This window comes from Fusarium sambucinum, chromosome IV (genome assembly GCF_050947815.1).
Source record: "Fusarium sambucinum isolate potato_lamoka chromosome IV, whole genome shotgun sequence".
Lineage (NCBI taxonomy): Eukaryota > Fungi > Ascomycota > Sordariomycetes > Hypocreales > Nectriaceae > Fusarium > Fusarium sambucinum.
Window position 1 is genome coordinate 3,071,408 of NC_139291.1, and position 27,753 is coordinate 3,099,160.

The 27,753-nt window shown below is 49.0% G+C and overlaps 10 protein-coding genes across 10 annotated transcripts; 3 read left to right on the plus strand and 7 right to left on the minus strand.

Moving 5' to 3' along the window:
- Positions 1–1,363: 1,363 nt before the first annotated feature.
- FSST1_001022 (uncharacterized protein) lies at positions 1,364–2,945 on the plus strand (the record flags this gene model as incomplete). Its single annotated transcript, XM_083224116.1, has 4 exons — positions 1,364–1,733; positions 1,783–1,898; positions 1,948–2,032; positions 2,086–2,945. 4 exons carry the CDS (start codon positions 1,364–1,366, stop codon positions 2,943–2,945), a joined length of 1,431 nt encoding a protein of 476 aa, XP_083091204.1.
- Positions 2,946–3,234: 289 nt separating this feature from the next.
- Positions 3,235–4,476, minus strand: FSST1_001023 (uncharacterized protein; the record flags this gene model as incomplete). Its single annotated transcript, XM_083224128.1, has 1 exon — positions 3,235–4,476. The coding sequence occupies one exon, from the start codon at positions 4,474–4,476 to the stop codon at positions 3,235–3,237; it is 1,242 nt and encodes a 413-aa protein (XP_083091205.1).
- Positions 4,477–5,235: 759 nt separating this feature from the next.
- FSST1_001024 (major facilitator superfamily domain-containing protein) lies at positions 5,236–6,932 on the minus strand (the record flags this gene model as incomplete). Its single annotated transcript, XM_083224139.1, has 3 exons — positions 5,236–6,395; positions 6,451–6,816; positions 6,866–6,932. 3 exons carry the CDS (start codon positions 6,930–6,932, stop codon positions 5,236–5,238), a joined length of 1,593 nt encoding a protein of 530 aa, XP_083091206.1.
- Positions 6,933–12,143: 5,211 nt separating this feature from the next.
- Positions 12,144–12,770, minus strand: FSST1_001025 (bis(5'-adenosyl)-triphosphatase; the record flags this gene model as incomplete). Its single annotated transcript, XM_083224150.1, has 2 exons — positions 12,144–12,650; positions 12,708–12,770. The coding sequence occupies 2 exons, from the start codon at positions 12,768–12,770 to the stop codon at positions 12,144–12,146; spliced, it is 570 nt and encodes a 189-aa protein (XP_083091207.1).
- A 531-nt stretch (positions 12,771–13,301) lies between these two features.
- Positions 13,302–15,206, minus strand: FSST1_001026 (major facilitator superfamily domain-containing protein; the record flags this gene model as incomplete). Its single annotated transcript, XM_083224161.1, has 4 exons — positions 13,302–13,420; positions 13,475–14,853; positions 14,911–14,984; positions 15,033–15,206. 4 exons carry the CDS (start codon positions 15,204–15,206, stop codon positions 13,302–13,304), a joined length of 1,746 nt encoding a protein of 581 aa, XP_083091208.1.
- A 1,530-nt stretch (positions 15,207–16,736) lies between these two features.
- Positions 16,737–19,127, plus strand: FSST1_001027 (pre-mRNA splicing factor component-domain-containing protein; the record flags this gene model as incomplete). The annotated part of the gene is made up of 2 exons (XM_083224172.1): positions 16,737–18,743; positions 18,795–19,127. 2 exons carry the CDS (start codon positions 16,737–16,739, stop codon positions 19,125–19,127), a joined length of 2,340 nt encoding a protein of 779 aa, XP_083091209.1.
- A 288-nt stretch (positions 19,128–19,415) lies between these two features.
- Positions 19,416–21,620, minus strand: FSST1_001028 (major facilitator superfamily-domain-containing protein; the record flags this gene model as incomplete). Its single annotated transcript, XM_083224183.1, has 4 exons — positions 19,416–20,079; positions 20,222–20,408; positions 20,458–20,482; positions 20,538–21,620. The coding sequence occupies 4 exons, from the start codon at positions 21,618–21,620 to the stop codon at positions 19,416–19,418; spliced, it is 1,959 nt and encodes a 652-aa protein (XP_083091210.1).
- Positions 21,621–22,496: 876 nt separating this feature from the next.
- On the minus strand, positions 22,497–24,176 carry FSST1_001029 (hexokinase family protein; the record flags this gene model as incomplete). The annotated part of the gene is made up of 3 exons (XM_083224194.1): positions 22,497–23,853; positions 23,910–23,927; positions 23,989–24,176. The coding sequence occupies 3 exons, from the start codon at positions 24,174–24,176 to the stop codon at positions 22,497–22,499; spliced, it is 1,563 nt and encodes a 520-aa protein (XP_083091211.1).
- Positions 24,177–25,138: 962 nt separating this feature from the next.
- On the plus strand, positions 25,139–26,043 carry FSST1_001030 (GILT family protein; the record flags this gene model as incomplete). Its single annotated transcript, XM_083224205.1, has 4 exons — positions 25,139–25,375; positions 25,429–25,508; positions 25,565–25,847; positions 25,900–26,043. The coding sequence occupies 4 exons, from the start codon at positions 25,139–25,141 to the stop codon at positions 26,041–26,043; spliced, it is 744 nt and encodes a 247-aa protein (XP_083091212.1).
- Positions 26,009–27,058, minus strand: FSST1_001031 (HIT-like domain-containing protein; the record flags this gene model as incomplete). The annotated part of the gene is made up of 2 exons (XM_083224215.1): positions 26,009–26,925; positions 26,989–27,058. The coding sequence occupies 2 exons, from the start codon at positions 27,056–27,058 to the stop codon at positions 26,009–26,011; spliced, it is 987 nt and encodes a 328-aa protein (XP_083091213.1).
- Between the last annotated feature and the right edge of the window lie 695 nt (positions 27,059–27,753).

Consider the following 27,753-nt stretch of genomic DNA (forward strand, 5'->3'; position numbering starts at 1 on the left):
CGACAAACCAGAGCCACATAATACTACCTTTGATAACCCCTAGCGAGATAAGACAATTCTAATAGGGTATTCGGCAGTGTTGATTGACAAGATGTGCCAGCAAAGGAAGTGTGACTAGGTATTCTAGCTGTCAGTTGTCATACTGACACGTGGGGGCGACTCGAGCAAGTCTTGAGGGAGTGCTGAGATAGACCAATCTCAATAGCTACAAGACCGCCATTCCTTGTTGTACAGATATAAGAAAACAGGCCGGGGTAGAGGCCTCTGAACGATGTGGCATGCAAGCATCCGCCTGTACTTCACCTCTGCTTTGAGCTCGTGGGGCGGTTTCAAACAAGACAAGGTAGCCAATTCGTCGCTGGTCGTTCTCTATTGCGGCTCAATGCTCAGCTCCCAGCTCTGCCCTTATGTCCTTGCTAGGTACTAGAAAGGCAATCAAAGAGAGACGAACTGTAATATTCTTAACTAATCTGGTAACCCTAGGAAGCCTTGTCGAGTTCAAGCCAGAGTTTATGAGGTATCGCGGGAGTGTAACGGACAACACGGCGTGATGACTGGCCTGTCCACGTCCAATGGCTCCAAACTACACCCCCTGTTGCAGCACTCTCTGCCTTATGGCCTCCTAATGCAGCGGAGAAGTCTGGGGGCATATTGAGAGGTGTTTGATAAAGCGGAGCCAGAACTCACACGCAATTCTCCTAGACGCCTGGGGCAAACCGTAGCGGCGGGACACGACGTATCTATTCTTTGGATTCTTAGAGCCCTCGTCCTTGCACTTGACTTCAAGGCTTCCAGTTGAGCCCAACCTCTTTCATCCTATGCACGCGACCCTGCTCCGACATCGTCCCGTCATCTGTCACTTGGTGGCTGTTCCTAGTATCTGCTAGCACCAGGCGGTGGGAGCTCGTCAACAGAGCGCTCCCCCTTTGGAAGCCGATATTAATATTCAAGGGACAAAGGAAAAGCAACAGAGATCGTCAGACTGACCGAATCAAGGCGTGACCGACTTTTGAAGTTGCAAGTTTCCAACAGCGTTGACCGTTGAGTGAAGCGAGACGTCCTAGGTTCCTGACCATCACCCATCTCGGTGCACGCAGGCAAATTTGTCTTCCCCCGAGTTGTTTGTCAAGCTGAGGAGTTACTTGAAAGGCAAGGAGTTTCCACCAGTTAGTGTGTTGCTGCCGTCTGTCCTTCCCTGCAACCCAAAAGTAGTTATATCACGGCTTGCCCGCCGTGCTATCCAAACCACTTGGTTTAGGCATCTACTTACAACCAAACCCGTGGCTTGCTACATCCCACAATCTTCTCCTTCACCTCAAAATTACAACTTCCGGCGTGTTGGTAAACGTTACTGGTTGGCATCATGCTGTCCCTTAAAGGCCTCTTGAACCCGGCCCCTTCGGGAGAAAATGCTTCCTCCTTCTCCCGGCCAGATCATACGCCCGAGTTTCCAGGGATTTTAAACAACAGGGCATCTTCAAATCAGCCGCAAAGTCGTGTAATGATGCCTACCGATAGAGCTGGGTTCAAGGACGCCAACAACCTGGCCAAATCCAAGTTGCGCGGCCAGGTCAGATTCCCCCCTCACGAGCACCTGGACGAGGTAGCTTTGCAAGAGATCCGCAGACATCGGGTGACCCCCTTTGGAAACATTCACGAGACGTGCCTCCATATTCCTTACAACAGTGGCAAAAAAGACTTTTTCGAGAAGACAGGGCGCGAGAGCTTCGAGGGTAAGTTGCTCATGATGTTATGCTTTTGTTGACTAACGCAAGCCTCCAGTTTTCAAGTATGAGTTTATTTCTCTTGAACATGGCACTGAATACGCTGTCATGTGGGACTATAATATTGGACTTGTTCGAATGACCCCCTTTTTCAAATGTCGAGGCTATGGAAAGGCGAGTCTAAATGCTTCGAGTCGCAATACATAGACTGACTTGAAATTAGACAATACCCGCAAAGATGCTGGGCCTTAACCCAGGCCTAAAAGAAATTACACATAGTATTACTGGTGGTTCTATAGCTGCTCAAGGTATGTTGCAGTGTCAACAACTACTGGGATTCTTCTCTGACCTGTCCACACAGGCTATTGGATGCCGTACCGATGTGCTAAAGCTATCTGCGCAACATTCTGTCATCCCATCGCGGGTGCTTTAATTCCTATCTTCGGTCCAGGGTTTCCAGCTATGTGTGTACCTCCTGGTATGCCTGAATATGGCCGAATGGTCATAAACCAACAAATAATCGTCGACGCGACTCGGGAAGCTGAAATTTGGCGCATGCAAATGACTGTAATCCCGCCGAAATTCCACAGTCCGACAAGCTTCCCCAGAGATGATCGAACTCTCCAGCAAAGCATTTATCCTCCAGAAGAACATCGACGCCGGCACCGACCTCGCCTGGTTTGCGATCCATCGTGGGCGATGGAAAGTGATACCGACCGCCACTACATGTCGGCCCCCAACTCGGCCTCGAGCACTGGATCAGGTCTCCATGGTTATATGGTTACGTCTCGGCCAGGTTCAAGCTGGACTCCTGCGAACCGGCCCAGCCCAGAACCAAATCCCTGGCTCAGTGCCATACCTCGCAACCCGCCTTTGCACCATGAACCGACTCTTCCGCATCCGGCATGGGGGCCTAAGCGGCGTCTTGAGAACGAAGAATGGAGACATAATTATAGAGCAAGCACCAGTCCTAACATGAGTACGAGCTCTGTCATGATGGCAGCGACTCCCGAAGCTAGTCCGATGAGGCAGCGAGTAGTCCGAGGACCTACCATCGGAACAGATCCGGTCCAGCAGAGCGCAGCTTTGCTTCTATTGAACCTCAGACAACAAGAACAGGAAGTTTCAGTCTCCAGTGCAGTTATTTCGCCTCCCAGTATTACTATGGGCAATTCCATCGAAGAACACCGCAGCAAGAGACAACGCGCAACTTCGCCTTAAGTTTAGGAGAGAATAAGTACAACGGCAGGGTAAAAGTTTTTTTCGGAGTAGGTTTTGGGTCTTGGGGTTTTGGATATATGCACAGCGAATAGAACGGAATAGCTCGGGCGCCCTTTCATTTAATAATCTGTATTATCATTATCGTTTTCGAGTACTTGAACCAAATGGTGGCGGCATATAGCTTATTGTCCTGAGAGAAAGTGAGGCATAGCAATCGAAGCACCATTATGTAGCGACGCAGTCGTCTTTATCAAACACATATACTTTTCTATTCTTTCTCGATCTGGCATCAGCTCGCTTCTCCCTTCTCAGCTGCCCTTTTGGACTTATGTTCCTTTGTCCAAGCTTCAGCCTTGTCCTTGGGCACAACGAAAATCCTCACAACCTCATCAACTACCTCAACCTTGCCTGTTCCCAAAACCTTGAGTAACGGCACTCGCTTGCCCATTTTGAGCAAACCACCCTGCTTAGTCTCCACAAAGGCTTCCACGCCTGCAGTTGTATAAGCACCCTCCTTGTCCCACGGCAAAGGAAAGATGTAGCTCAGGTGATCCTCAAGCGAATGTGTCTCCTCAAACGCCTTAACGAAATCAGACTCTAGGTGGAGAGGGTACAGCAGGACCGTCGGGAAAGCAAGCGTGCTGCGTGGGTCATCGGGGTCTGGTAGAAGCGCAATACCCGCGTCTTCCATCTCCGGAGGCTGGGACGTTGTGCGCGTGGGGATATTCCTCGCTCGCATAGCTGCCTTGATGAGTAACGCTCGTCGCTTCTCCTTAGCTTCACGCTCTGCTTCCCTCTTGCGTCGTGCATCGATCTCCTTGGCTCGTTTTATTATGTCGTCTGCTACAGCTCGGAGTGATGCGTTTGACCCATCTAGTGAAAGACCACGAGCGCACACATCATCAGCCTCCTCGATGCGATCCACAGCGAGAAGAGCTCGAGCACTGCGGAAGTAAGCCTTGATATTGCGAGGGTTGAGGCGCAGCGCGGCAGCACAGTCAAGCCAGCAGCTGCGATAATTTTTGACAGAAAGATGACAAGCCGCACGGTTAACGTACAAAGCCTCAAGTGTCTCTCGCTGCTTCTGGATCTCCTCTTCCGTGTCAATCACACCCTCCTGGTTCTTGGTCTGCTCGCCCCTCGCCCGCTTGCGCTCCTCGCCCGCAAGGATAGCAATGCCCTTTCCATAGAATTCCTTGGCATCAACGTAGTTCTTGATCTTGAAGTACTCATTTCCACGTTCCTTGAATTCCTGGCCGTTCTCAAGAGGAGTGCCCTCGTAGGCAAGAGCCTGTAAAGCCGCAATGTCGTCGTTCTCCTCGTTGACGTCAAGGTCTGTCATGAAAAGAGGCGACTTGTTGAGGTCCTCCCACACCTCATCAACAGTCTTCCCACTAGCGATGGCGTGCGCTGGTGGAAGTTGGGGCTTTGTCGCATCTGTTGCGGTGGGTTGAGTCTTCGTTGTGGCCTGCTCTGGTTGGGAGACCTTCAGAGACTCTTCCATCTTATCGCTGATCTCTTCGATATGCATATTTGCCGTTTCTTGGCAGATAATCCTGCTGTTACTCTCTCCTGGAATTTTGTTGTGTTTCTTATGCCTCAGTTGTCATTGGTGGGGCAATTTGAGATATGTTGATGCTGCTAAAATTTGAGCTTCTCCAACTTTTGGTGGGTGGCGAAAATTCTATTGGGCATCAACCATTTATCACGACTCAGCAGCATCCAGCCAAGCCATTACTTGCTGCTACCTGGACAAACAGTAAAAGGACCAAGGACCATCAAATTGCTAGATACATGTATACTATTTCTTTCCTTCAAACTGAAATTAAATTATTTGTCGTCGACATATGAGCGAGCATATACAATTTCACTTTGAGAGGTCAAGATACTTTTCTATTTCTATATCCCAGTTTATCTAGAATTTTGTCCAGCTTGATACAGCATTTCTCGTTACATCAAAACTATTTTCATGGCCAAGACTTATACTAGCGACTTTGCTTTTTGATGACCAACTCCAGCACCCGATGAGAAACCAACTCCAGCACAATAAACGCTTGATCTGAGGATATATACATAACTTCATAAACAGTGGCCATAATACAAGCAAACCTTCTACCAGGCTCCATACAAACAAATCATAATAAGCCAAAACTCCGAACTAATGTGGCTACCCTGATGGGGAACACGCAATATTGGTAGCCCATAAGCAATCGAATCAAATATAGAACGAGAACATCAAAGTCGTTCAAGTACGTCTGGATTTTTTAAGTCGTAAGGTATTGCCGAACGTTTAGTCCGAGTCGTAGAACTCGGTCTCGGTTACAACAACAGTCTGCTTGCAAGGCAGCGCGGGTGCTTCCTCGGAGGGCTCTTCGTTGCGTTGGCGAGGAACAGAAAAGCACTGAATAGCTCCGAATACTGCGGCAATGGCACTTCCATACCAGGCTAGGGCAGAGCAGTCGGACTTGCTTCCGACGGCCCATAAGAACCCAGCGATAGGTGAAGCGATCATTCGGCAAGCGGCACCAGCACTGGCAGCCAAACCGTTGACTTTGCCAAGGGCGCTGGCAGTGGGAGTGGCCTCCTTGATAAGAATCATCAGAAGAGGGTAGAGGATGATGGAGAGAATGTTGCGAACGATGAGGCAACCATAAATGGCGGGGTAGATGAGGTTCTCAGGGACGAGAAGAAGCATGGGCATCAGGATATAGATAATTGGGTGAAGGACAGTAACGAGAAGGAACAAACGGTAAGTTCCAAGCTTCTGGACAGCCCAGGGGAAGATGAAAACCTGAATGAACAGAGCAATACCGCCGTCAACCGCCAGAACCATTCCGACATCTCGCAAAGTCATACCGAGACCACCAGGAGAGTGGAAAGGGAAGATGGATGCGCCCTTGATCATTTCAGCTGCACCAGCACGCTTCTCCTCGAAGAAGATGGGGAGGAGATGGTCGAAAGTCATCGAGTGATAAGTAAAAATAGATAGAGCAACGATAAACCCCACAACACGACGGTTCCATGTCTTTGCAGGAGTATCAGTCGCCTCCTTCTCGTTCTCGACGCAGAGAGTACCCCAATCATGGCTAGAGATATCACTTAGGGTCTCGATGGTACCGTAAGCGTCGGCGTGAACTTCTGTCACCATTCTGTTGTTGGTAGAAAGAGCCAAAGGGGTCTCCTCGGTAGGGCGGCACTCAACAGCGGGGGCATGCTCAATCTGCATATCAGGGTGGGTTTCCTCAAGAAGGAGGAAACCGAGCACGATGCTGACGAGGAGCAAGCCGGAGCAAATGAGGTTGGGCAGCAGATAAGGATAACGCTGGAAGATGCCACCAGCAGGGAAGGCTCCAGGCCAAGAATCGTGGGGGTTGGCAAACATGCCGCCGATGGAGGGTCCTACAATGGTTCCGATGCTCCAGACAAAAGGCATTACGGAGAAAGCACGGGCTGTAGAACGCGAATTAGTCTGTGAATAGGCTCCATTCCAAAGGCCTCGACTTACGCTCATGCTCAGGCTTGGTGACCAGCTCGCCAACCATAGTTTGAATGACACCAATGTTTCCATTGAGCAGGCCACCTAGGGCACGGCCAAACAAGGCAATACCAAAGTTAGGAGCCATTCCCACCATCAACATACTGAGCATCGTGCCAATCGATCCAATCATCAAGACAGGCTTGCGGCCGATTCGATCGGATAGAGCGCCCCAGTAGGTGCCCATAGCAGCCTCTGCGAGCGAGAAGGCTGAGATAAGAATGCCCGAGTAGAATGATGCATGTTCTTCGCTACCGATGTGGAAATCCTTAACGAGAGCCCAGGCATAGGGGAAGATGGATGTCAAGGCGATAGGCTCTGCAAGTCGAACAATGGCTGTACAAAGTTAGCGCGTGATATCGGAGCAAGCAGATGCCAAACTTACCCAGCAAGAAGAGCTGCATTGCCGGAAAGGCATCAGGGTCACGAGGACCAGTACGAAGCTTAGCCATGGTTTTAATGGAAGATGTAGCAGGCTGGAATGGAATAAATGCTAGTAGTCGAACTCAATCAAGAGGACAGCGGCTGGGTTTCACGATCAAGCACCCAATGTTGAGCGAAGAGGTCAGTCAACAATATAACACTTAGAAGGCAGGAGCGGCCGCTGGCTTGGTGATGATATGAAGAGGATGGTCCAAAGGTCAAGGCCAAAGACGACAGTAAGCCCACGTATAAAACGGACAAGGCGAATGGGCTCTTTCGTTGAGATGCTGTAGGTGGAAGGAAAGTGGCTTGCTGCTTGTTTGGAGTAGGTGGAGGAGCAGCAAAAGGTCAGTATGGCTTTCACGAAGAAACTCTCAAGAGAATCACAGCAGTCAAGATGGAACAAAGACTGGATTGGATTGGACGATAAAGTGATTCAGGCTTTGGAGGCGAGAGTTAATTGAACTGGTGGAAAAGTCAATATCGACGGAAAGAGGGTGGGAGACAAGATATTTCTACGCGCGAGTCGCAAGGCAAGACGGGAAAATAGCATGACCAGGAAGGAGCAGCCGTGTAAGTGCAGCGGAACTTTTTTGGTGGAGACTGCGCAAGAACCGAGACCGCAGTCAAGAAGAGAAGTCCAGTCCAGCCAGCCAAGCTTGGAATACACCAAAAAACCACGTCTGATAAGGACGACCTGGCGGAGAAAAAAGGAACCTTGCCCTGTTTTGTCCCATCATATGGGTCCATGGGTAGGTATTGGGTAACAGCTAACTAACTGCCTACTGCCTGCTCTACTGTAACCTGGTAGATAGAAACTTCGGTTGCAGCATGTGGGGCGCATCTCGCTTGTCCTTGTTGCTTGAAGTTGCATACACCATCAGCCATGAGCAGATTTGGACCAACAGATGAAGACGACAAGTCCGAGAGAAGGAAAACTTTGTTGTAGAACAACGCCGGGCGCGGTCGGAGTGAGACAAACTCTTTGCCTGATCTTTTTCTATTCAACGTCGTATTTGTGTCAGAAGTTGAGCTAGAGATAAGAAAGTCTGACTCTGGTGTTTCCGTCCACAGCTGCGTGGAATTTGGAATTGACGGAAAGGCTATGTATGGTCTACATATCTGCCCTTCTTTCAATCTGAGCGACTTAGTTCATGTTTGCTTGAAGTTTAGGTAAGACTCTTCTCTCGTCACTGGTGACTGCAGAAGTGTAGAGTGTCTTGTGATACAGAGAGCAAAGCTCTTTACGGGTCATCGCAACAGAACGCTCGGGCTATCGGCAGGTGATCACTTGGACACAAGGAATGAATGGAGCCATCCGTTGTTGGACGAGACCGATGGCCATTGCTTCACGCTTTACGTTCACAGTACAGTCACAATTGTTGGTGTCGTGTCCTTCTTTGTTCTAGTTTGGAGGGATCCTTCGGGAGCGTCCTGGATTCTGCATGCAGCTAACAAAGAGACGTATCTTGATTGGGCGGCTTGACCGACGATGGTCTGTGTCAACCTTTCCACCAGCTTCACATTTGCATGCATGTCGATTGCCGGTGGGCCTGACCAGAACTTCTATCTAGCGTATGCCTTTATCCAGTATGTAACATCGTTCGTATGTAATGATTGGTTAGCTAGACCCGCCACTGGAATTAAAAATTCTCACTCCTGGTCGTTGCATTCGTTTTCCTCGGAGCCGATGACCGGGGCTGCGATTAAGCAAGAGAAGACCTGTGGTGTTGAATACCTAATTATTTTCGTAACGTCAACCCTTGAGCGCTGTGCAACGACTCAAACCATAGCTTGGTTTGTGGACAAGAGTACGCAAGCTTCTGCATACCCGCCATCCACGAACAACCTTTGTCAGGTTCGAGGTTTAGAAAACACTACCAGAGCCTAGCATAATAGTTTATAATATCCAAAAAGAGACCGGCTTTTATGTCATATATCGAGATGTATAGCACCGTTTTCACTTAGCAACTATGACGAAACTATTCAAAATCCTAACCTATTCCGCATTTCTAATGTATATTTGGTGGCCCCTCACGTATCGTATCCTGTTCATCTCCTCTTCGCGCTCAGAGCCTTAGACAGATCCCAGTAATCCAGATGGTTCCATGCCTGCAATGCAACTCAACGGTCAGGCCCGTGCTTGAGGCCACACTAACCCTGACCCTGTGCATTACCGGCCAAGCTCCGCTACTGGTGGATTCAGAACGAATATCAACAATAGCGAGGCACGAGCAGATGCGGCTCAACAACAACGTCAGTGGCAGACCAGGTCACAGATTCCAGAATCCATGACAGGCGTAGGGGTTATTATCAGGGCTCTGGCCAGGGGACTTCTTATGGCTTGAACAATATTTATATCAGCGGCGCGCTACCAACAGATGACACTAGTTAGGTCAAGATTGAAAACCACCCTAAGGACAGGCTACGTCCAGTCAAAGGATAAGGGGGCCTCATTGACCTAGGCTAAAGCAGAGAGATTAGGCGGCGGCTCGGGCTGCAGGTTACTTCAAAAGGGAAAGGCTGATGTCGCTGCAACGTGCGATTCTTAGCTTGGCTCTTCTCTTTGCTTCTTCGCAATGGTGGGAGTCTGTGCGCCGACGCCGGTTCCATCTGACGGACGAGCCTTTCATCAGTGGCTGACTGACTGAGATGGATGGGACTCTTCAGAAACACACACACGACGACACCATCCCTCCATCATTTTTGATTGGTGGCTCTTCCCGCATGTGGATATAATACAACTTTTGTCAATCAGGCATTACAATTCCTATATGCCAAAGTGTCTATTTTTCTTTGACTCTAGTTGTATTTTAAATCCATTGAATTGTCATAAATAAAATGGTATCCCCCCCCCCTTTTTTTTTTCCTTTTTGGCCCTTTCAAACTTGGAGGGTGTGATGAGATTAAGTGCCTGTGCTGTCTCGCAGATCATCACTGATTGTCCGTTGTTGTGTGACCCACCAGCAATTGACCTGCAGTAGGCATCTACTGCAATCTTCCATGCTAGGTCCCATGCAATTTCAACTGAGGATGGATTCCATCGCCGATAGTGCTCCGTGCCGAGTAACCAGTAGTCACCAGCTCATCTCTTTGCGCTGCCTTAGCTTATACTAGGTAGCCCAGGCTCTCTGGTGGTAGTGTGCGCGACAAGCTCAGCCACAGCACATGGAACAAGACAGCAACAGCAATCGCACAGCACGCAACGCCCACCGCCTTTTGCCAATGTCACCTCCCACACTTGAATTCAAGGCATGAAATCGACTACTTGATAAAAAAGAACTTATCGATGTTCAAATACCTCAAGAATCGAATGCGGGGATGAATGCCTTCAGGATCGCATGGCCTACGCCTTTATGGCTTTCCTCTCGACTGACCTCGTGCTCTTGCAGAGATTCTGCTCGTGTCATTGCGCTACGCATCCCAAAACCTGGGTCGCAAAAGTGGAATGGAACCTGTCTAGGCCCACTGTCACCTGGGTCCGAACAAGGGCATCCTGCACTATTCGTCCACCACATCTCAGCGTATGCATTTAGTGAAGCCGCTAAAAACTGCTTGCGCTAGTTCCCGCCTTAGGTCGCCTTTTGGTTGCCTACCTCCACCAGTCATGGTGGGACTATTTTTTTCCTATTTTCAACGACACACCATGAACACGGCTGCGACAACGGCATTGTATGGCTTGGGAAAAGCAGTGGCCGACTTTCTGGCTGATCTTTGAAGTGGCACAGATCGCTCAAAGATAAAAACTAGCCGTGATCGCCATTGCCATCATCTCGCTCGCTTCAAAATCTCTCATTGCCCGAAGTTAAACAGAATATCACTTCTCACGTGTCTGTCGCCGCATTTCACCAGTCGGACCATCGGCTCGCTCACCGACCCGAAACGCGACTCGTGTCCCCAACCTGGCACTTCCGACAGACAGCACATTGGACTTCTCTCCTCAGAACGCCCCGATGGTCCGCAACTGCCACTCCAGGCAAAGCTCATAAGCAAGGGCATGCAATCCAGAACCCTTTCATCTGGGGATTATGGATAACTGGCAGGATGTCAATATGCCTACTCCTCCCCGCACTGCGAACATGGCCCGTCTCGTTAGATGTGGGGTCGTATCCTAGCACGTTCTCCCCCTCTCGTGAGTAAACAAAAAACAGCAGCTTTAGCGAGTTTTTACTTGAAGCCCATTCTGGAGACTATCCCGAAAAGCTTCATTCAACGGCTGTGCCCATCAATATATAGCCGGAAATGCAATTGTTCGTCACTTTGACATGTACCAGTCGATTATATGTAGTTCAATGCGAGAACGGCATGAACAGCTGCACGCAATAAATTGGTTGAAGCTGTCCCGGTTATCCAACATGGGACTTCTGTTCATTGATGCAACCACTAGTCTGTCAGGCATGTGTTAATGTCCTGTATCAGTCTTCGAACCGCCGTACCATCAGCACAACATGTCTCAGATTGACCAAAACCATCAATCTGTCTGCGGTCCCTTAAAATTGTCTCGCTCCTGGAACCAATTAGTTACTTATCGTCATGACCCCTCATTTCTGGCCTCAGCTGCAACCTGCATCATGCAAGCAACTAAGCAAGACGATGGTACCGCGCCATCCAGATCCTTATCTCTCTCAAAACAAACTCTATTGCCTCCTAATTCAATTTGAAACGGGCGCGATAAGGTGGTGTAATGCCTATCGTAATTGGTCTAAAACTAGATGAGTCGTGGCAGCCGGTAGTGGCGAGGGTGTGGATTCGCTATTGTCAAACATTAGCATGTGGCGTAACCGGCACTGAATACACTCAATCCATGATTTGTCGGTGTGGAAACAGTACCGGCATAAGGTTTGGCTCACTACTAGATATAGGCAGAGACTTGTTCTGCATGGTAGATAATTCGCCTACCTGTTGTCGTTGGTGTGACATCTCGTTCGTTCTTGTGTTGAGCTGCAACATCTGATACAGCTCGGCACAATATGGCGAGGTTATTTACCTTTGTGATCAGGCGATTGCTTTCAATAGATTAATAGCAGTTCCTACATGTTAGATCTGATTGTGACAGAATGATCGACACGTTGCGTTTGTGCGTGTAATAATGCAGAAAGCAATCAGTCTGATACTTACGGTAGCAAGATAACAAAATCGATGTAGGGTTGAGTTCTACACACTCCTTACATCAGTATACATATATTTCGCTTCCATGATTCGAGATCTGTAATCATCTGCTCATACAATCTCTTCCACGGTTACTCGATTCCCATCTCCTTCAATATCGCCTTGTACTTCTCCGTTTCGTCCACCATCTCTTTTACACTCCTCGGCTCACGATCTTCATCATCAACTCGGTTCATTCCTCCGCCTGGCTGCGGTCTGGCACCCATCTCGCGATCCCACAACGCCCCACCGACATTACCTTCCTCACCCGCGAGTTTAACATACACGTCGTCCGTAGTTTCCATATCCCCTGCAGTCCGCGGGACGACATGAACATGTACGTGCGGTACCGTCTGGCCTGCGTCGGCGCCGTCTTGTACAGCGATCGAGAAGCTCCCGGACTCGGGCTCGGGGGTGCAGAAGTGTGCGCGCGCCATTAGGCGCTGTGTGAGCTGCACCGTGGTAAATAGATCTGCCGTCTCGGCAGGCGTCAAGTCCGTAAGACGTCTGTGTGGCTTATGCGGACAGACGAGAACGTGCCCCGGAATGAGAGGCTTGAGGTTAACCAGCGCGAAGGAGTGTGGTGTTGAGAGGAAGACCTGGATGATCATCAGTACAGGTAAGAGTCAGATATGAGTGGAGTTGAAAATACCTACCTGATTTGTCACCTCGAATGGTCCGAATTTGATGGTTCGACCGGCTGCTCCGGCGGCAGTCATGATGCTTCTTGCTGCCACTGAGAGACTCTTTGTCGATGTCAAAGCTCTTGAAGCGATCATGCTCCAATTGGGAGGAGACCTTAGGTTGTTGGCGTTTGGCTTAGTAGCACTAGAAAAAGCCGCAATATTGCGTTATCACAGCCTATCTCGAGGATTTGGGTCAACTTTGGATTGTTACCGATGTGTCTCAATCACGTCAAGAATAGGCTGACCTGATGTCATGAGTGAGCTTCGTCCCCTGTGAGAACTTTAGAGCCCGCCCCACAACGTTTAAACCAATTGTCTAACACTGCAGTAAAGCTTGTTTAAAAGTGCCAAATAGAGTAACATCTACTAACGAGAAATTGTGTTGATATGTTTCTATATTCCTGAATTGTTTCATGTCTCCCAAAACTCCAGATACTCCAAAATGACGGCAGGCTACTGTACAAGGAATTACCAACCACTGAGAACCAGACTAGACGCCTGTGCAATATTTTGGACGGTGACTTGAGATAAAACAAAAAAATCGTGGCGCGGCAACAAGAAAGTCTACTGGATACGGAGTTGATCCTCCTCGTCTATAGGAACCTGATCACTAGACGATACAAGAGCTTCATTTGTAAGATAAAGTGGTTGACGTTCCTCTTCCGGCTCGTCCTCCCACATAACTAAGGCAAGTTAGTCCTTGACATCATTAGGCAGAAGAAGATAAAAGTCCTTACCATGGGGCTTGATCATGAAGCTCATTACAAGCGCAATTCCGAAAAGGCTTGCCAACAAGACAAAGATAGCCTGATCGAAACGACCAGCGGTCAAGGCATATACGCCGTTGAACAGGACGGGTCCGAAGACACGCGCCAAAGCATGCAACATGCCAATTGCTCCCAGCAACTGGCCAACCCTCTCAGATGGAACATGTTTGGTGATAATGGCTTGTCCAGTGGCACTGCCGAGGCCACCCAGAGCAGTAACCATGCCGCTCGCAACAAACACTCCGGAGGAATGGGCAAAGACATAGCCAAGGGATCCGACAACATCCGATACAAGAGCAACTCTGAGGATAAGAATATCCAACTCATCTGCCCCATTATTTTTTTCGACAGCGGCCGCGCCTGACTCGCGACGTCGGCGAGCAGCTGGGCGAGTACGACCAAAATAGTTGACAATGGGAAAGATCCCCATGAGAATCACAACGCGAACAAACGAAATAAGGGAAACAAACTTGGACTTTTCCAAAGTATCCCAGTGCCATACGAGTCCACAGTAGAGAACAATGACGGCACCTGCGGACATGCTTGCTCCTAAGATGATCGTGTCATCAATAGCAAGCGCAATGAGGTTACGACGCAGGGCAGGTGAAGTTCCGGGGCCTGTAGGACGAAGAATCTTGAGGGGTGCAAAAGGGTTTGCATTTTGGAGTGTAGCCATCCAGGACGACGAGGTCTGAGATCGCATCTCGTTTTCCTTTTCGTGCTTCTCGCGAGCGATCAGTTGCCTCCTTCTGGACAGCGATTCGGGGACAATGAGCCAAACGAACAGCATGAATGCAATATGGCAACCCATGACAACATAAAAGATGGAAAGCAAACTACCCGTCCACTTAACAAAGTAACCTCCGAGAAGGGGACCAAAGGCAAGTCCCGCGAATAGGCAAGCATGCATGTAACCCATAGACACGGCGCGTTTTGAAGGGGGAGTGCAGTCGCTTGCATAAGACTGTGACATGATACTCCCAGTGGTGAAAGATCCCGTCATGCCATCAAAGATGCTGCCTAGGAGCAGCCATCGATAATCAATAATATCGGGGTATCGGGCTACTAGGATAGTAATGAACTCGTTCAGGACTCCACCTACGGACGCAAGAGCCATAAGTCGTGTCCGACCGTATCGGTCGGACAAGTGGCCAATTTTTGGTGTGACAAGCGCACTCAGGACACCAGTGAAGAACCCCATGACCAACAAGAACTTGGCCGAGTTCGCGGAGACCTCTGGGATTTGACATTGAGGATTGTCCGTCCCAAGTAAGACAGGCATAAATACTTTGCCCGGATTGCGACTGTGTTGGTCTGCGAAGTATTGTCTACAGACGAGATCAAGAATTCTTTCGCACAACCTGGTAAGCCATGGTTTTATTTCTGTATTGAGCAAGGAGGCTTACAAGTCAAGTTTAGGAACTACCACACCTCCAAAAGCAAGTGTGAAGATAACATATGGACCAAGCAGCCAGTAGACCTACAACAAGGTGAGAGCTGGACATCACAATGTCAATTAGAGGCATACCGAGGGTTGGCGCCACCAAGGCAGTCCTTCAAAGTCCTTCAAACCATCCCAAGCGGGAGTGGTTGATGATGTTTCACTGATTCCATCTTGAGAGGCTGAGCTGCTGGGCAGCAAGTGTGTCGCTTCGTTCGCAATCGCGGTCTCTTCCTCGTGGATACTGTTGTTCTTTGCCATGATTTCTAATCTCCCAACGTATGCGCGCAGGTTTCCTTTTTATGTCGGTTCGGTTCAGATGGGGTAGTAGATGCTGCGCGCAGCAAGAGAGTGTAGGCTGGTATAGCCTGGGTACGATGGATCACGATGGTCGCCAGGTCATCGCCAAGAAGGTCTCAAGAGATGGACGAGAGTTGGAAAGCTTTGGGTAAGGGTAATAAGGCCGGGGGGAAAGGATCGACTGCCAGTCGTGTCGCATATTTCAAAGCAAAGCAAAGCAGGCGAGAAGGTTGTGTCGCTTGTAACTGAAATGAGATAAGTGTGACGATGAAGAGGATCAAGGAATTAGGATTAATAATTGATCTAAACGCATTTAGGGAGCTCTCTTGCGGATACATGATCAGTCCAACGGCCGGGATGGTGGTGGAGGTGGAGCATCGTAACCGTATGGAGATAAGACACGATTGTTTTATGCCTGATAAGCCATGTTTTTTATTATTGTTTTTTTGCTTTTATAAGACAACTGTCGGCTTTTTACTGGCTTACTGGCTCGGATGAACTTATTCTGATGGATATTATAATTTAATCAGGTTGCAATGTTTCGACCACGATGTCAAAGTTGCTTTTTAACAAACAGGATAATAATGAATGACGCATTGTCTGGTGCTCTGCATACCATTGCTAGGATCTGGCAGTATCTGATAAGCTAGAGCTGTGCTGGCGTGGCTCGTAGTCCCCTGTTGACTGAGTATGATAGGCTACATCGTTGAATGTGTGGCATAGTGTCGGTCTCGGGCTCCGCAAAGTCCGCAATCTACCAGTTCTTTGAAGTGCGCGGCCTGTACTTGATGGAGTTTTGACATTATAAATCCGACTTTAACTCAATTTCCATGACCGCGTGTTATTGTGAAGAGTTGCCTACTGCTACATATATGTACGATGTACTTAACTAGTCTGCTTGGTCCCATCTTAGTATTGTTCCTAATCCGTATCCGATTTGATAGAGGTCAACGTAAGCGCAAATCTAACACCCGTATCACTAACACTCATCTTCGACAGCTACTTTTTGATATAGAACTTATTCCAGACTAGGTACTATGTAGTTTTCATGTGAATATTAAGACTATTAGGAACTTAAAAGAAAAGAGAAAAACATCATGATTGGCTTGGCCACCCCGGAGCAGAGTTGTCGAAGTGTCATGCTAGAACCACTCACAACCTAAATATTGTGCGAATAGTGTTTTGATTCACAGTTATATCTAAGCTTTGAGTTATGACCTTAATAGTATGACTTATATTTTTCTGTTTATTGATATTTTAAACCATTAGCCATGCTGGCTGAATTCTCTTATACATGTCTATCTGTCTCTCACTATGGGGTAGGCAACCACAGCTTGAGGCAGGCCAATCATAAGCCCACTCTAGATGACTCAGCAAACATTGCGCGCTGCTTAGACCTTGTATATTTTCAAGAAAGCGTGTTTCGCAGCTTGGTCAAGGCTTCATCGCATTCAACCCCCATCCAACGCGCATTTGGCAAATTACATCACGATGCCCGTCGTCAAAGGAGGTGTTTGGACTAATATCGAGGATGAGATCCTCAAGGCTTCCGTCTCCAAATATGGTCTCAACCAGTGGGCGCGTGTCTCGTCGCTGCTGGCGCGCAAGACGCCCAAGCAGTGCAAAGCTCGATGGAACGAATGGCTCGATCCTAGCATCAAGAAAATCGAATGGAGCAAGGACGAAGATGAGCGACTCTTGCATCTTGCCAAGATTATGCCTACCCAATGGCGCACAATCGCCCCCATAGTCGGTCGAACTGCGAACCAGTGTCTCGAACGATACCAGAAGCTCCTGGACGAAGCTGAAGCCAAAGAATCGTCTAGCCTTGGCCTGGCAGGCCCTTCAGGTGGCGAAACACAAGCGCCCAGTGCTGATGATGTACGAAGATTACGGCCCGGCGAGATGGATCCCGATCCCGAGACGAAGCCTGCGCGACCCGATACAATCGATCTCGACGAAGATGAAAAGGAGATGTTGAGCGAGGCTCGTGCTCGTTTGGCTAATACACAGGGTAAAAAGGCAAAGAGAAAGGCTCGAGAGCGCCAACAAGAAGAGTCGCGTCGTCTTGCTGCGTTGCAAAAGCGACGAGAACTTAAGACCGCTGGCATTAATATCAAAGTTACGAGCAGGAAGAAGGGTGAGATGGACTATAATGCAGATATTCCTTTTGAGAGGAAGGCATTGCCTGGCTTTTATGATACATCAGAGGAGCAAGCACAAAACGAGGCGCAACGCGCAGCCTTTGATCCTCGAAAGCAACAGTTAGCCAACAAGCGAAAGGGCGAGGGCGAGGAGGACAACGATCGAAAGCGGAAGAAGACCGAGAAGGATGGAGCTTCGGAATCGCACAAGGCCGCCCTGAAGGCTGGTCAGTTACAAAAGCTTCGAGAGGCTGAACAGAGCAGTAAGCGCCGCTCGTTGGTTTTGCCTTCCCCTCAAGTCAGCGAGAGTGAGTTGGAGGATATCGTCAAGATGGGCAGGATGGGTGAGGCTGCCAATTTGAGAGCCAGAGAGAGCGAAAACGATGCCACCCGTGGACTGGTCAACACATATTCTACCCTTGACTCGGCTACCCCTATCCGAACACCAAGAGCTCCCGAGCAAGAAGATCATATTGCCAACGAGATCAGAAATATTCGAGCGTTGAACGACACAAAATCGGCTCTTCTTGGCGGCGAAAACACGCCTCTACACGAGGGCGCCTCCTCAACTGGCTTTGACGGCATCGCTCCTCGAAAACAGACTATCTCTACACCTAACCCATTAGCAACCCCAATGAGGGGCGATAACGTTGCGGCGACACCTGGCCGACCAGGGCAAACGCCCATGCGGACTCCTAGAGACACACTATCATTGAACCAAGATGGTGGTATGTCAATGGTTTCTGCCACCCCCAGGGATATGAGAATGAGAGGTCTGGCTTTGCGCAACCAGCTCAAGTCGGGTCTTGCATCCCTTCCAAAGCCAAAGGATACTGAGTGGGAATTTGATATCCCTGACGAGGAGAAGGAGCGTATGCAGGTCGACGAGATGACGGAAGAAGATGCTGCAGAGCGAGATCGTCGAGAGCAAGAGAGACGACAAGTAGAGGAAGCCCTCGAATTCCGAAGGCGAACCCAGGTCATGCAAAAGAACCTTCCTAGACCTGCGCACGTCGATCTATCCAGCCTGATGAAACAGGCTAGCGGTATCATTGATGTTGCCGAATCTCTCATCGCCAAGGAGTCAGCGAGTTTAGTGGCCAACGATGCCATGAGGTATCCCGTCCCTGGAGGTCAAGTCAGCGGCACTCCTAAGCCACTACAACAGTTCAGCGACAATGCCCTTTCCGAGGCTCGTTTGTTGATTATGTCCGAAACGAAGCCCCTTCCCAAATTTGAATATATTCAGACCGCCTTTGAAGGTCGCGCAAGCAGCTCACTGCTGCTGGGCCTAGGATGCTATAACGACGACGATGAGGAAGAACAAGGTACAGCTATGAAGCAAGCATTCGACGTAAGTCTCATCATAAATCTTGAGTGGGGATACTTACTAACCATCATCTAGGCTGTTCAAGACGATATCATGGCCACCGCTGAGGCAGGAGCTAAGCTTGAGAAGAAGCTATCGCTTCATCTTGGTGGGTACCAGAAGCGACAGAAGATGCTCCGCGACAAGATGGGCGATGCGTCCGATGCATTGGAGAAGGCACGTGTTGCTCTAGTTGGTTTCAAGACCCTCGCCATTTCAGAGGATGTCGCTGTTGAACGACGCCTGGGCGCACTACGTGAGGAGGTTGGCTTTGTCAACCGACGTGAGAGAGAAGCACAGGAAAATTACAGAAAGGCCAAGGAAGAGCTGGACACGCTTATGGCAACAGGAGTAAACGGAGTGCATTAATCAGTGTGTTTCATGATGTATATTAAATAATGACTCAATTAAGGCTGGCATGTTGGGTTTAATATAACAATCTGGTTCGCCAGGTGTCATCACGGTTGTCGGCTTACATTCTTTTTTCTTCCTCCTCTTCGCAATGTTATTTGATATATGATATCAGTCTGGTGGCCTATTTACGCCTAGTGCGTAGCAGAAAAGTTGACTTCTCAAGTCTTGGGGTACAAAAGTAAGTAGCCTAAGAACTATAGTCTAAGAGCATAAACTGGCCTACTAATTTGGCCTCTTATGCTTCTAGCGGCCAGCTTTTCTGATACCCCGAGAATGCTTTCTCACCCCAAGTCTCGGTAGCTTTATGGGTACGACAATCAGGGTAGACGCCAACGCCACAACGATGCAGCAGATGAACGTGAGTCGCAGAGCGGCTTCGTAGCTCAGGATGACCTGTTCACGGTACTTGGGCTCAAGCTTGATGATCTCCTCGACTGATTCTCTTACGCGGCGGATAACCTCGTCACGGTCTTCGCCTGTCACGAACTGTCTCAAATAATGAAGCAGCGCATTCTGAACAACAAGAGAGCTACTCGCCACACCCAAAACTTGGCCCAGACTGCGCCAGAGCATGAGGGTGCTTGTTACGACGGCTTGTTCAGATTGATCAGATGCCGCGAGGATAGCCATGAATGTTCCAGGAAACTGAAAGCCTTGACCGATCGACGACGGCATCAGAATAAAGAGGTAGATCCAGGAGGGCAAGTCGCGTTGGAGTGATGCAAGGCCAATTGTGCCGATAAGGGTGCAAACGGTGCCGATTTGAACCGGCCATTTCAACCTTCCTGTATACGTGACAGCGAACCCTGTGAATGTGCCTGTCGCAGAGGCAGCAATTGTTGGTATGATAAGCCGTAGCCCAGAGGATGTGGCAGTAGTGAGAAGAACTGCTTGAAAGTACAGAGGTCTGTTCAAACAATTAGCATTGGGTCGAAGAGTATGATCAAGCTCTAGGGTACGAAAATAAATAGCCTAAGAAATATGGCCTAAGTAGCATAAGCTGGCCTACTAATTTCGTCTCTTCTGTTCCCAGTGATGGCTTCACTTACATATTAAACAGGATAGAATTTGCAATGAGGGCGGCAATTGCGTTCGAGGCAACGAGGTTTGCTCTGGGAGCCTGGTAAAGGAGATGCAGAGGCATAATAGGTTTATGAACCCACGACTCAACCCAGATAAATAGAGGGAACGTAATGGCGAAGAGAATAAGACTCGCGATGACAATGGGATGCGACCCTGCCCAAGTTAGTCACCCGTATTTATTGAAGAATTAGAATCAGCTTACACGGCATAACATTGCCCCCGAGAGTCTACGCCAAGACGATTAGTACCGAGTTCTTTAAGATCATACACGCATGAACTCACCAAGCCTAAAATCACAGATGTGATCGCTGTAGTCAGAAGCAAAGAGCCGCGAAAGTCAAACTCCTTGAGGGCTTGCCACACACTCTTTCTCTGTCCCTGAATGCCCAAGTCGTCCGGAATAGCGATCCACGCAACAACCATGCATATCAGAAGAGGCGGGACCTGAATACCGAACTCCCATCTCCAGCCTAAGGAGTCTGCAATGGCACCTCCAGTAGCGGCGCCCAGAGAAGATCCCACGCCATAGTTCATGTTGATATATGACTGGTATGCACCACGATTCTCAATGGGAACCAAGTCGGATACGATGATGGAACCCAGCGTCATCACACCTCCAGCACCGATTCCACAAAAGGCTCGGCTAATGATGAAGCTCTCAATACTGCCAGCAAGAGAGGACCAAGTAATCGAAGCTGCGAATATACCCATCGCGCCCACAAATAACGGCTTTCGGCCCAAAGCATCAGAGAGACGACCTAGGAGGGGCTGGAAGGCGGAGGACGTCAGGAGGAAGGCGGTGGAGAACCATGAAGCGGAATTGGATGCATTGAAATAAGATGATACAACGGGATGGGAGCTGGCCATGATAGTTCCATCAAAGCATGAAATGAAATAGGCAGCCAGAATCTGAGAGAATATAAACCAGAAGCGGGTAGGCGAAGTATTATTCAAGAATGGCGAGGGCGTAATGTCAGCCGAAGCAGTTGACCTTCCAGTAAGAGAAAGACGGCGGCTTTGGTGGCGAACAAGAGGAGTCTCTTCATTAGGTCCCTCGTCTTCTAAATCTGTCGAAATCTCACTCTCTTCATCGTCTTCGGTCACAGCTCCCTGGTCCTCCTCGTCTACACCGCAATGAAGGTGATGGCCAGCCTTATAAGACGAAGGTCTTAGCATAGCACTCTCTAACGACTCAGGCTGCAAAAAGTGAGCACCAGTAGTGAAAGACCTTGATAGAGCCTCATATGCTGCTGGATCAACGACATTTTGGTCACTTTCACTCCCCCGAGAATTGGTCCGGGTGGGAACTGGCACCGGACGAGGAGTGGGAACATCCGAGACCGGACTGGTCTTTTGCGGACTCATAACGGCGATTGAGTCCTTAGTATGAGATGAGACCAACCCAAGTGTTATTAAGAAGAGAGAAAGAAAAAAATGAAGATGAAGAAAAGGAATAGCAAAAAATACAAGAAGCCTTAAAAGGAAATAATAACATGTCGGGGGACAAGGAAGAAAGGAAAGAGTGGAGTCTCGCTGTCGTGATCGCAGACTTTTGCAGCCAAGTGCAATGGAAATAACGATAAGTGCGCCCCGCAAAGACCCATGGCAGAAGCGGCACCGTGCCGACTATCTACAACCACAACTTCCTATAAAAGAATGGCTTTTAGAAGTGGTAGGGAATCAATACCCGGTGTCTGTCTTTCTCCAACAGTTTCTCGGTGTGAGTATAAGTGCGAGTGTGAGTCAAGGCGTGTCGGAGGCACAGAGTTAGTGTACATTCCCCCACGCAGGAAAGAGTCATCTGCACACGCGAGCTGCAAGTGGTTGAACTGGAGGGGTTGCTGGCTGACTGGCTGGTTTGATGACAGAGAAGTAGTCTAGTCTAGGTAGTTGCTGTCTTTTTCGACTTCACTTCTCAAGTTTTTACACCTGAATACTATACAACAGTCAGCCAGGATTCATCTTAACAACCACAACACTCGCACACACATACAACCTCAGCAAATTGTTTCGTGAGAATAATTCTTGTCTCTATAAACAAGGTAAGTTAGTCAACAGTGTCAACATTATCTTAACTTCCCCTCTTCCCCTCAAGCCAGTACCCCGGCTTACAACCATCCATGCTCTCCGGGAACTACCCCGGCCTGAGGCCCTTCATGTGTGACTGATCAATTACCGAAGCGGTCCAGCCGCCCCCAAACATCCCAATGCAATATGCAACCCAAAAACCCTGGACGTATCCTATTTCTTTATCGTCCTGCTCTGCGATGCCGCAGCCACAAGTATGCCTGCTCCTGTCACGCCTCCGTCGTGACACGGGCTCAGTACGACTCGCAGCGGGCTCTTGTCACCGAACCGCTTATTTAAAAGCTGGTCGAGGAAGTCCTGGCAATCCTGCAAATAATCTTGAAAATGAACAATGCATCCTCCTGTGTAGCCTACACCGAGTTCACAATCATGATCCGATGCATGTACTCCATCCTTCGGGATATCGCCAGCCAGAGTCAATAACGCCAACGTAGCTGCCGCTACAATACCAGCTGCTCGAAGTTCGATGGCCTTAGCAATACAGTACAGTGTAGTAGCGATTTCTTCAGTCCACATAAATGGTGGTGACCCTGACGATTCGGGGAATTCTTGTTGAAGGCTAGTCATGAGAGTCGATGGCTGGAGAGGCTTAAAATGGCTTAAATAAGTCGTCGTAAGGTTGTGCCGCTGTAGTAACGCCTTTGGTAACGTTCCTGCAGCAATGCCCAAGTGTCCCGTCAAGTAGTCGACCAACATGATTCGCCCCAGTTCGCCCAGATATCGACCGGAAGTTAGGTACTCCAATGGCTGGAAGCTGTTCAACTCGCCTTGCTGATCGAGTTCTCTGTCCCATTTTGTCACTAACCCAACCTCGTACAGTGGGGGTGAGGTGCCATTGATGCTCCATTCGGTATTGATTGCGATCTTGACGTCCTCTGCGCGTTCCTCTGGTCGAGCAACAACGCTATGTGGGCGCTTGGATGGGTTGAGTTGGCTCAACTTTAGGGGAATTGTCGCGTTACAGCCTGTACCTAAAATCAGACCCATGCAGGCTCGCCGGTCCAAGGCTTCATCGAAGTTAAAAATGAAGGAGACCAGTGTTGACACTGAGTCGTTGGCAATTGCTTCAACGCGAATAGGTGGCAGCTCTGGTGACTTTGCACGGTTGTATCCATCAGTGAGTCGACCCCCCAGGTCCTGATCAGAGGAGATCGCGAATCCTTTCCCCATGGGCATAAGTGTAGCCTGAGAGATCGAGTGCTGTACCATAGGAAAGCTAAAGGTTACTCCAAGTGGCATTGGCTGGTCGGTCTCGAGTTGCAGTGTCTTGCATCCATCTTGGACGACTTCGGCGATACAGTTACCGATCCATAGGAAGAGACTGTCGGGATTTTCGTTCTTCAGGTGCTCATCGATGGGCCATGATTTCTCCAAAAGTCTCCTGACTTGTCTTGTAGCAGCGCCCTCGTCAGGTCCGTTGTCAATATGGCCGTTGGTTTGGTCAGGCGTAGCAGATGACGCGGCCTCGTTACCGAGTTGGACAAAACCCACTCTCAAATTCGTGCCTCCTCTACTCTGATGTTAGCTAGCTATATAAGGGGACGAGAATCTTAATTCTTTACTTACATGTCGATGGCCAGATGACTTCACTAATGTCAGTTCATAGGTCTCCGGTTGAGTTTCATCGGAGCATATAACGACTCACCGTCCTTGTCTTCGTTTAGCCTCCGGTCGTAGAATAGCCTCAGAAATAGGGGTTGGTAAGAACTGGTTCTCGGAGTCGCTGGCAAGCTTCTCAAATGTTTCAAGAAATTGCTGAGATAGTTGTTCGATCTTGTTGATGTCGACAGATAAGGGTTCTAGGAACTCCTCGATCGATAGAGAGGAAGTCATTATCTTGGTAACTCAATAGCGCGATGTGATTTGGCTGGTGGTTTGTTTGTCCGAATGTGGTAGTGCCAGTTTAAAGTATCATCACAAATATCTTAGTAGGTAGGTAGTGGTGGATATGAGGCTGTCTCGGATCAGGTAAGGAGTGGTAGGCATCCACAGAAATCTTCTTTGATCGAGGGAAGAACTAAGTTTGGGCCTTTATAAATAGGCGGGGAAAGGGCGAGGCAAGGAAGTGTTCTAGGAAGCAATAAGTCTAAAGTTGTGTCAGAGTGAATCACGGTTCGTGAGAAGGTGCAGGTTAGGTCCTCACTTTTGGGCTTCCAGGGCAGGCGCTAATCAGGCACTCTGATGTAATGACGAAAAGTAAACCTCTTTCAGCTTGAAAACCTAGCACCTAGCTCGAGCGTTTGTATATAGATCTGGTGTAAGAGATAGATATCATCTTTGTCTTATCATTAGATATTGCTTTCCATGCATCAACCCAGAGATCGATCCATATATTCACACGCGATTCACTTGCGGGGTCAGCTTTACAGCCCTCGTTGGTAGGCTGGGTAGGTACTAAGGTTCAAGGCCCCGCTACCCCTAGAAGGGTTGACTTACAGCAACTTTCTGCTGGTATTGTCCTGGCCATACTTAAACCTAATATCCGCAAATCGAGGCTGATTCATGATCTTTTTCCAAGGTGAAGCGTGCGTAATGAGATAATAGCTAGGGAATCAGTTCAATAAATTCACACATGTATTCACGTTGAGTTTGGCCATATTGACAGCAAGCATCACACAGTGACATAGCTCATCTCCCAAAACGGCCTCCTTAACCAAACTCGGATAAACAATCCAGCCGCATGTGATGCGCATTCAGCTGCCTGTCATAACGACATCTCCTCCACCTCTCACATCAACCCTGGCTTTATTGAATACTCTTATAAATACATCATCACGAAACAGCCTTGATTCGTTATGGACGAGAAACAGCCTTCTCAGAGAGTCATGTTACCAATCCAGGCTCGCCGTAGTCGACCTACCATGACACTGATCGTTATGGCTATTGTGACATATACCTTTTGGATATGGCAACCCTTCAGGCCTCTCATAGACGACGAGCCTTGGGTTCACGTCACAAACGACGACGTTCAACTCACCGACAGTCTCGTACCTTTGGAAGCACACATCATGAGTAAATGCCCTGATGCAAAGGTAACGTCTTTTCTTGTTGTCACAAGTTTAAACACATACTCATCAACTGCTAGGATGCTCTAGAACTATTGGTGCTGCCTGTCATGCAGCGCGTCCATGACAAGGTCAACTTTACTCTATCTTATATTGGCCGGTACGTCCATTCTCAACTCCCTCCCTTGTGCCGCGACTGATGCGTAGGCCCTTCAGACCAACCGCCAACGATGGCGTCGACTGCATGCACGGCCCTTCGGAATGCATGGGCAATATTATTGAACTTTGCGCCCGCGAGCTTTACCCCGACCCTAAGATAAATCTGGGGTTTATTATGTGCCTGAGCCGTGACTACCCCGATATCCCCGGGCGATCCCTTGTCGAAGACTGCGCCCTTGAATCCGCCATCGATTTCCAGCAACTGAACGAATGTGCTGTTAAGGAGGATGGAGGCTATGGTTTGAGTCTCTTGCGCCATAGTATTAAAAGGACTGCAGATGTATGTCGATACTGGAAACTAACAACAACAGAGGAATGCTAATGTTTGCTAGGCCGGCGTTACGAAGAGTGCTACCATTCGTTTGAACGGCGAAATTTACTGCATCCGCGACGGTGGCGAGTGGTTCGACTGCCCCCACGGTTCTAGTGTCAACGATCTACTTATTGCGATTGAGAAGCTTCGCCGCCAGTCCTAAGTGGCTCAAAGATCTCAGTCCACAACTCACTCGCCTCTCCTAGCGTATAGCTCATCGCGATGCCGTCCATGCCCGCCTCGTCGTCTCCCGCCATCGCGCCCAGTGTCTCCATAATATTTTCCAGCCCGACCGCCTTGCCCGTCGCTTGCGTTGCCCCCGCCTCAAGTTGAACGTGTACAACATGAATGTGGAAGTGGTAATATGTTGGCTGGTAGTGCACGTAGAGCTTGAGCTGGTCTGGCTCGATGGACGGATACGTCTCGACGGTGGCGTCAATAAGACGGGCCTTCATGTGTTGTAGCCAGGGAATGTGCTTCTTGCGGAGGTCTCTCAGCGACCAGATGTCCCGTCGCTCGACCAGTGCAAGTAGATGCAGCGCATCTAGCGTCTTGCGGTCCCAGTTAAGGTCCGGCAACATCAGAAAACCTTCGTCGCCCGCCTCGCCCAGCTTTGTTCTGTAGATAACATCTTCCACCTCTTTACGTCCTTCGATAATGTTGAATACCCAATTGAGTCTTCCTTGTTCTCTCTTGCTGAGCATATACGGTTGAATGTGGTTTCTGTAAATCTCTGGTGTTTCTGTGACAAAGCGTACCCCCTGCTTGCTGTACTTTTTGATATGTGTTTCGGTGCATGGGTAGATCAGGTTAATCTTCAGGTCGGCGAAGAAGTCAGAGTCGTCAGACTTGCTCGTCTCGACACCGCTGCGGCCCATGTACCAGTGATATATGTCGTTGGCACCCAAGTTCTGCACCCGTGCGAGCTGAGCAGGCACATCGGTGAGGTATTTCTGTGAGGTAGAGAACGGGGCACGCTCGAGGATCAGGAGAGCTGGGTTGTCGTCGATAGATCCATAAAGAGAGACACGCCGACCTGCTTGATCTAGAGAGCTCCAACATTAACGGTGAACTGGAATTGCATGGAGGGAAAGACATGATGCTCTACCTTGGTTGAGGACACGGCCAAGCTTGAACTTGGGCACCAGAGCCTCCGCATTTGCCTTGACATCAGCCATTCTTGACTTGAAAGGGTGTCTTTCTCTTGGTAATTAAGGCAAAGATGTAATCGAGAATCACGATTTCTGCCCCTCTTGCAGAGTCAAGGGAAACAAGGTGAAGCACCCCGCGGTGGGGCCGGGCATGCATCTACTGTACAGGCAGTCAACAACTCCACAGCGGCAACTAGACCGACTGCGTTCCAGTCACAGTAGATCTAGAACAACTTCAAGACACAGGGTCTGTTGTTGCCGACTGGAATGTTGTCATTCAACGTCACTTCATAGCTGATGAAGAGGCATAATGGATCATCAAAAGTTAACTTATTTACAATATCGCTTAACTAAGTCGTCAGGCTTCATCGTAGCCTGTAATAAAAAAGAGCTATGTCTATCGAACATAATCATCAGAAACCTTGAAGACGTAATGAATATGGTGGCGGCTTCTCCATCGTGCACCAACTGTTTGTTCATCTCCACAACCTCTCATGCAATACTTGAGCGGCTAAAGAGCCGTTCAAGCTGCATCAATACTCGACCTACTGTCGACCCCACTTCCGTAAAACAACATGTCTGGATGCTCACACCGGGTATATAATTCAGCGCTAGAATTGAAAGTAGAGACTTGAATCTCTTTGCATTGTGGATGTTGGAGAGACGAATAACGACGCGGTGTAGGCGATACGGAGACCAACCGGGAACTGGAATATCTGGCC